This window comes from Heptranchias perlo, chromosome X (genome assembly GCF_035084215.1).
Source record: "Heptranchias perlo isolate sHepPer1 chromosome X, sHepPer1.hap1, whole genome shotgun sequence".
Lineage (NCBI taxonomy): Eukaryota > Metazoa > Chordata > Chondrichthyes > Hexanchiformes > Hexanchidae > Heptranchias > Heptranchias perlo.
Genome location: NC_090370.1, coordinates 24,291,706 through 24,299,771, shown reverse-complemented (window position 1 = coordinate 24,299,771; position 8,066 = coordinate 24,291,706). Strand labels below are relative to the sequence as shown.

General features: G+C 43.7%; 1 protein-coding gene across 1 annotated transcript; it reads right to left on the bottom strand.

The window, feature by feature from the left end:
• Positions 1 to 711: 711 nt before the first annotated feature.
• Positions 712 to 6,822, bottom strand: LOC137306982 (probable G-protein coupled receptor 139). Its single transcript, XM_067976345.1, has 2 exons — positions 6,756 to 6,822; positions 712 to 1,640 (listed from the first exon to the last, which is right to left on the bottom strand). The coding sequence occupies exons 1-2, from the start codon at positions 6,820 to 6,822 to the stop codon at positions 712 to 714; spliced, it is 996 nt and encodes a 331-aa protein (XP_067832446.1).
• Positions 6,823 to 8,066: the final 1,244 nt, after the last annotated feature.

Sequence of the window (8,066 nt, the reverse complement as noted above, 5' to 3'; positions counted from 1 at the left end):
CCAGGGATGAGGGGCTTCATTTATGTGAATAGAGTGGAGAAGCTGGGGTTGTTCTACTTAGAGCGGAGAAGATTAAGAGGAGATTTGATAGAAATGTTCAAAAACATGAATAGGTTAGATAAAGTAAATAAAGATAAACTGTTCCCATTGGCGGAAGGGTCAAGAACCAGAACATAGATTTAAGGTCATTGGCAAAATAACCAAAGGCAACATGAGGAAACACGTTTTTGTGTGGCGAGTATTTATGATCTGGAATGCACAGCCTGGAAGGGGGTGAAAGAAGATTCAATCATGGCTTTCAAAAAGGAGTTGGATAAATATTTGAAGTGAAAAAAATGCAGATCTACGCTGAAGGAACGGGGGAATGGTTCGAACTGGATTGCTCTTACAAAGAGCAGACATTGGTTCGATGGGCCGAATGCCCTCCTTCTGTGCTGTAACCATTCGATGAATCTATGATTCTAAAAGAGTGGCGTCCCCTGACCAGAATGGTGGTCCTGTCAATCAAAAGAATGACGCCCCCTAAATAAAATGAATGCCCCACCCCTGTTTTTATTTTCTGGTCGCGAGCGATTCAGGGGAGTGAAATCTGGGGAAACACGCGTTCCTTCCTCTAGGCTGGGCTCAATTGTTTTTATTATTCATTAATGTAATAATTAAGGGTGGAAGCCTAGGGATCAATATGAGATTAATGTCCTGGAAACACGCTCTCTAACCCCTGGGCTGTGCCCCATTGATTTTATTATTCATGAAATGAATAATTAAGGTAACCGGATATTTCACCGCGCTTTTAAACTGTTCTCTGAACTTGGACTGAGTGACCCCATAAATAAATGTGTTTGTGCAGGAACTTAAAATCTGCAGCATAGTTCCGGCTTGTTCGAAGATATATAAAGAATCATTGTAATCCACGGGATTTGCACCTGCAATGTTATAAAATAAGAATTCAGCAACATTGGTCAGCCACAGAAGTATGAAGCTGCCGGTTATCGTGAAGAGTAAAATCACAGACTTCCTTCTGCTCTCCATCTCTGGGTCATTGCCAGTATCTCCCTTGCTCTGACCCCTCAGTCCCTTACGGACTCGACTGGTCACCAAAATGTGTCTGATGGTCAGAGCGTTGAGCAACATAATTAAAGCAATTGGGAGCAATGGGGTTAAAATCGTATCAAACCAGTCAAATCCCACCCATCCGGGCTCAGTAAAATAACTTGATTTCGGATAACAATCCCATGGTACATTGTCGATTATCTCACCAGGTTCAAATGTAAAGTAGAAGGGAATGTTTTTTGAACAGAGCAGAATGCAGGTTGTTATTAGAACCACAGCCGCAGTTTTCCCGGTGCAATATTTCGCTTTCAGCTTCTGGCAACAAATGGCGACAAATCGATCGAAGGAGAAAGTGACTGTGAAGCAGACCGAACAGTTTGTGGCTGCACGAGTCATGACAGCGATAACACTACACACAGGGGTGATGTCCAGGAAAGATCCTGGGAAATAATAATAACTGATCCGCCACAGTATGACCCCAGTGATAATGACCAGTAGATCCGCCGCTGCCATCGCCACCAGGTAGCGAGTGGTGCAGGTGGAGAGGCCGCACTTTGCCCGGGACAGGATCACAATCGCCACTAAATTAACTGTAAAAAAGAGGAGGGAAAAGAGAATGGGAATTATTGATCAAACTCAACGGACCATTCTCCGTGTCTGAGCCCAGACAGCAAATGTGTGAGTGTGGGGATACCCCAGTGTTCTCCCGAGCCCTGACAGTGAGTATGTGAATGTGGGGATACCCTAGTGTTCTCCCGAGCCCTGACAGTGAGTATGTGAATGTGGGGATAACCTAGTGTTCTTCAGAGCCCTGACAGTGAGTATGTGAATGTGGGGATATCGTAGTGTTCTTCCGAGCCCTGACAGTGAGTATGTGAATGTGGGGATATCCCAGTGCCCTCCCGAGCCCTGACAGTGAGTATGTGAATGTGGGGATACCCTAGTGTTCTCCCGAGCCCTGACAGTGAGTATTTTAGTGTGTGGATATCCCAGTGCCCTCCCGAGCCCTGACAGTGAGTTTGTGAGTGTGGGGACAACCCAGTGTTCTCCAGAGCCCTGAGAGTGAGTATGTGAGTGTTGAGATACCCCAGTGTTCTCCAGAGCCCTGACAGTGAATATGTGAGTGTGGGAATATCCCAGTATTGTTCGAGAATCCATGCCGGCTCTATGCAAGTGTAATCCAGCTAGTCCCACTCCCCGATCCTAACACCGTAGCCCTGCATATTTTTTCCTTTCAACTGCTTATCCAGTTCCCTTTTGAAGGCCATGATTGAATCTGCCTCCATCACCCCCTCAGGCAGTGCATTCCAGATCCTAACCACTCGCTGTGTAAAAAAGTTTTCCCTCATGTCACCTTTGGTTCTTTTGCCAATCAACTTAAATCTATGTCCGCTGGTCCTTGACACCGTCCGCCAATGGGAACAGTTTCTCTCCATCTAATCTGCCTCGAACCTTCATGATTTTGAACACCTCTATCAAATCTTCTCGCAACCGTCTCTGTTCCAAGTCTCTCATCTCTGGAATCATTCCAGTAAATCTCTTCTGCACCCTATCTAAGGCCTTCACATCTTTCCTAAAGTGCGATGCCCAGAACTGGACACAATACTCCAGTTGTGGCCGAACCAGTGTTTTATAAAGGTTCATCATGACTTCCATACTTTTGTAATCTATGCCTCTATTTATAACGCCCAGGTTCCTGTATGCTTTTTCAACTGCTTTCTCACCCTGCCCTGCCACGTTCAACGATTTGTGCACATATACCCCCAGATCTCTCTGTTCCTGTACCCCTTTTAGTGTTGTGCCCTTTCGTTTATATTGCCTCCCTCGTTCTTCCTATCGAAATGAATCAGTTCGCATTTTTCTGCGTTAAATTTCATCTGTCACGTGTCCCCCATTCCCCCAGCCTGTGCTTATCCTCTTGAAGTCTATCACTATCCTCCTCACTGTTTAATACACTTCCAAGTTTTGTGTCATCTGCAAATTTTGAAATTGTGCCCTTTACATCCAAATCCAAGTCATTAATATATTGCATGAAAAGCAGTGGTCCCAACACTGACCGCGGGGGAACACCACTGTACACCTCCCTCCAGACCACAAAACAACCGTTCACCACTACTCTATGTTTCCTGTCCTTCAGCCAATTCTGTATCCATGTTGCTACTGCCCCCTTTATTCCATGGGCCGCAATCTTGATGACAAGCCTACCATGCGGCACTTTGACAAACTCCTTTTGAAGATCCATATACATCAACTGCATCGCCCTCATCTAACTCTCTGTTACCTTAACAAAAAACTGTATCAGGTTAGTTAAACACAATACCTAATCAATCCACCCTCGTCCAAGTGACTGTTAATTCTGTCCCGGATTATCGTTTCTAAAAATTTCTCCACCACTGACTTTAAACTGACTGGCCTATAATTGCCGGGTTCATCCTTACACCCTTTTTTGAACAAGGGTGTGACATTTTCTATTCTCCAGTCCTCTGGCACCCCCCATATCTATGGATGTTTGGAATATTATGGCCAATACCTCTGCAATTTCCACACTTACTTCCCACAGCAACCTAGGATGCATCCCATCCGGACCGAGTGACTTATCCACTTGAAGTACAACTAGCCTTTCTAGTACTTCTTCGTTGTCAATTTTTAGCCCATCCAGTATCTCAAATATATCTTCCTTTACCGACACTCTGGCAGCATCTTCTTCCTTGATAAAGACAAATGCAAAGTAGTCATTTAATACCTCAGCCATGCCCTCTGCCTCCATCCAGCAGATCTACTTTATGGTCCATAATCGGCCCCACTCCTCCTCTTACTACCTGATGCGTTTCTAAATTCTGCAACAATGTATGTGAGTGTGGGGATAGCCCAGTGTTGTCCTGAGCCCAGGCAGTGAGTATGTGCGTGTGGGGATAGCCCAGATTTGTCCTGAGCCCAGGCAGTGAGTATGTGAGTGTGGGGATAGCCCAGTGTTGTCCTGAGCCCAGGCAGTGAGTATGTGAGTGTGGGGATAGCCCAGTTTTCTCCTGGGCCCAGACAGTAAGTTTGTGATTATGGGGATATGCCACTGTTCTCCTGACACAGAGAGTAAATATGTGAGTGTGAGTATATTCCAGTGTTCTCCTGACACAGATAGTGAGTATGTGAGTGTGGAGATATCCCAGTGTTCTCCTGATCTCAGACAGTGAGTCCGTGAGTGGGGGTATATCCCAGTGTTCGCCAGAGATCAGACTGTGAGTATGTGAGTGTGCAGATATCCCAGTGTTGTCCTGAGCCCAGGCAGTGAGTATGTGAGTGTGGGGATATCCCAGTTTTCTCCAGAGCTCACCCTGTGATCATGTAAGTGCGGGGATATCCCAGTGTTCTCCAGAGTTCAGACTGTGAGCATGTAAGTGCGGGAATATTCCACTGTTCTCACCCGTGATCCATACTCCTGTACTTTTCAGGGATCAAGAGAAGGAAGCTCGGAGTATTTTTCCTTTCCATCCCAGATCTGCTGAATTTAAAGTCCTATCCCTAGATACTGCCCATGGTGCGATTTTTCTTTTGTTAGATGTGAAAGCAAGGTCTTGTAATCCCATTGTAAAAAGTAGCAACTGATCGTGCATTGGGTGAAGAAATAAAACCAAATGAAATGAAGTAAAACTTAACGAGTGAGCGAGGAGTTCCAGCGGAAGAGCGAGGAAGAGAATTGAACCAGTAAACGAAAAGTGAGGCTTCGCAAAGTACAAGCGGGGGATCAATGGAGGGAAGGTAGACAGGCAAAGACCTCCTGGTGTCAGGCCGGTGAGATCCCATCCGCTGTGAGTTAGCAGGGAGCACGGATTTACTGGACTTTGGACCCGACATGGGCAATGATATAAATGAACATCTGGTGCCGAGTAGTGTCTTCAGAGCGAGGTGAAGGGGAGAGTTCGGAGAGGAGAGGAACTGAACACTCTCAAATATTAATTGATTAAATTCATTAAACAATATGAGTCTGAGTTAGTTACATTCCCCAGTTTCTTCATAATATTGGAGATATTGAATTAATTTATTTATTGAAGCAGTTCATTATTTATTTCATTATTAAGAGTTTACGAATGTTGTTATTTACTGCCCCGGGGCATTTCTATGTATTATGGAAACCCGATATGTATTTTCTTCAGTTATACCTGTCTCTCCTCGCAGGAACACACCTCACTGATCTAAGGGCATGGATCGGTTCAGGTTATATGTGTAGAGACTCTGAATCTAGTATCAGAACTGGTTCATCAAACTGTAATCAGTTACAGAAGTGAACCGATTAATTACCACATCCTAATATTCATCCTGTGGAAATAGCATGACCAAAAATTTCAACCGTCATGACGCAGAAACTCTCAGGACCGCAGTGGGGGAAAGGGATTAATCAGCACCAACATAACTAAAATGTTTACAGTAACTATACATAGAGTAAGATAAAGCCATTATACACAGGGTTTGAATACTGTAGCAGTGCTGTACTTCTATATATCAGTCAATAAATAGTTAACATCTGTTTCTGTTGGTTCAGTACAATAAGAAACACCCCAATATTAACGCATTTCACTTTATTCTCTGATTAATCTACATCATTCACACTGAAGCACAGCATTAGATTCAATAAAGGCAGCAAAATAATCCGAGCCAAAGGTAATACTGGAGGCTCGGGTATGATTAGAGGATACTTTCTTAAAGTAGAAGAATGAGTCTGCCAGAAGTTAGATCAAATCTAAGTCTGAACATTCCCTGGAACACAGAGTGGAAATCAGCCAGAATTGAGCACAGACAATTCAGGCTCAAAATCAGACCTCTCAGATGCGACCTTGTGCCACCAGAGAAGATAATTCTGGGGATAAAGAAATTAAAACCTGTACAAAACTTACAGATACATCAATTTCGCAAGATTACAGGGCATAGATTCAGGGGTACTAATGGGTAACTTTAGGACAGAATAAAGAAAGTATTTCTCAACAGCGACAGGGATAAACAGATACCAGACATGACCAGTAATACATGGTCACTGGGGTCAGGAGTTCCACTCTGGTTACTAACCCACACTCAGTACAATTCTACACTGTCAGATACTCCCAGTAATACAAGGCCACTGGGGTCAGGTGTCCCACTCTGGTTACTAACCCACACTCAGTACAATTCCACACTGTCAGATATTCCCAGTAATACAATGCCACTGGGGTCAGGTGTCCCAATCTGGTTACTAACCCACACTCAGTACAATTCCACACTGTCAGATACTCCCAGTAATACAAGGCCACTGGGGTCAGGTGTCCCAATCTGGTTACTAACCCACACTCAGTACAATTCTACACTGTCAGATACTCCCAGTAATATATGGTCACTGTGGTCAGGTGTCCCACTCTGGTTACTGGCCCACACGCAGTACAATTCTACACTGACACACAATCCCAGTAACAAATACCCCGGAGAGTTGTCAGCACTGAATGCAGGGGCAAGATTCCGCAACTTTCCTCTAAAGTTAATAATTTGATAATTTAACTTGCGCCCGAGACTTAAATTGAAAAATATATATTCACATACGATCTTATTTATTGAGGGCATATCACTGATCCAGTGACTGTAGAACGATCACCAGTAGACCAGATTGTAACATTATGAGACACAGGTCAAAACCAGCGACCCCCTCACACACTGATTTGCACATTCAAATGATTATAGTCACGTACCAGGAACACCAATGGCGACAAGGATCATGTAGTATACTTTTCTGATATTGTAAAAAGTCGCATGCATTTTCTGTGTGAAGCGATCTGTCCCTTCGTGATGCAGGCAAAGTCTCTGAATTGAATCTGAGGCAATACATTCCCAGAACCTTTAATTTATACCCTGTGGGATCTCCACGGGGACATTGAGGTTGCAACCTCGTTCATATTAGTTTTATTTGTTGGAACAAACAGATTACGACAGCCGGTTTCTGTCCCTTCTGCAATGGAATACATTTAGTGCTGAGATTGAATTGAAAACCCCAAAGACTGCACAATTGTCATAACATTAATCAACTAATGAAAATTGAAAATTGTATCTCCCAAATAATGGCGTTGTTCCTTCAAACATCATCAGGCCCATTTATCCATCCCATGTTATTTTGGTGATGTCCTTCACTCTGCTGTGTTCATTCTGTAATTAAATTACAACTGTTGGAGATTCCCTCTCAGGTCTACACTCTGGGATGTGACTGGTCTCTTTAACTGTGGCCATTCAGTTTCCCAATTAAACTGGGGAATTTGTCTCTCAGGCTCCGAAAATTAGACACACTTGATTTTTCTCACACAATTGGACTGTTAAACTTAGGGTGTTATTTACATACTGTTAGTTGATTTCTCCCGTTCCAGTCGCAACTATGGGTTGTTAATCCTTCAACAATAACCTCCGCTTGATTATAGCCCGAGTGGTTATAAATGACACGTTTAATAGACTGAAATATAAGAGAGTCGCACTGCAGCTGTCTTCAACATTACATTCAACAGTTATTACAGTTATAATGCAACTGTCTACAGATTACATTAATGACATCCAATCAATACAACCCAATCCGTCTGTCCCTCCAGATAGGTCAGACCTGACCTCTGCGGACTGCCTGTTGCAATGGACTTCCCACTGTCCCCTCTTGACAGCTTCAACTTTTTTAGTGAGCTTCCCCTATATTTATACTATTCGGCTGTGTTGTTCTGTACGTAAGCACCGCCGGTCTTATTTCCTGTTCATAAACCATTCTCCTGTGCTGATTCTTCAAAAACCACCATGGAGTGTTTAATGTCTTAGTGTTTATGTAGTCTTTGACCGTTATCGGGTCTTAGTATGTTGACACTAGGTTAGGAAACCCTGTCCCGAGAATCTTCCTGTTTTTTACTGTTCAAATGCCTCAGCACTCTTTCAATGACCTCTTGGGTTTCAATAAGTTAGGCGGACCTCGCCGTCCTATTTTCTATGCTTGTTTTAAACCTGATTCTTACATTCCCTCCTCTTGAACCTGAGTG

Bases quoted from the DNA above. Each gene is read 5' to 3' on its own strand.
- LOC137306982 (XM_067976345.1), bottom strand. From the start codon at position 6,822: ATGCATGCGACTTTTTACAATATCAGAAAAGTATACTACATGATCCTT. The intron at 1,641-6,755 runs GTACGTGACTAT...TCTTTTTTACAG, and splicing joins TGTCGCCATTGGTGTTCCTG to TTAATTTAGTGGCGATTGTG.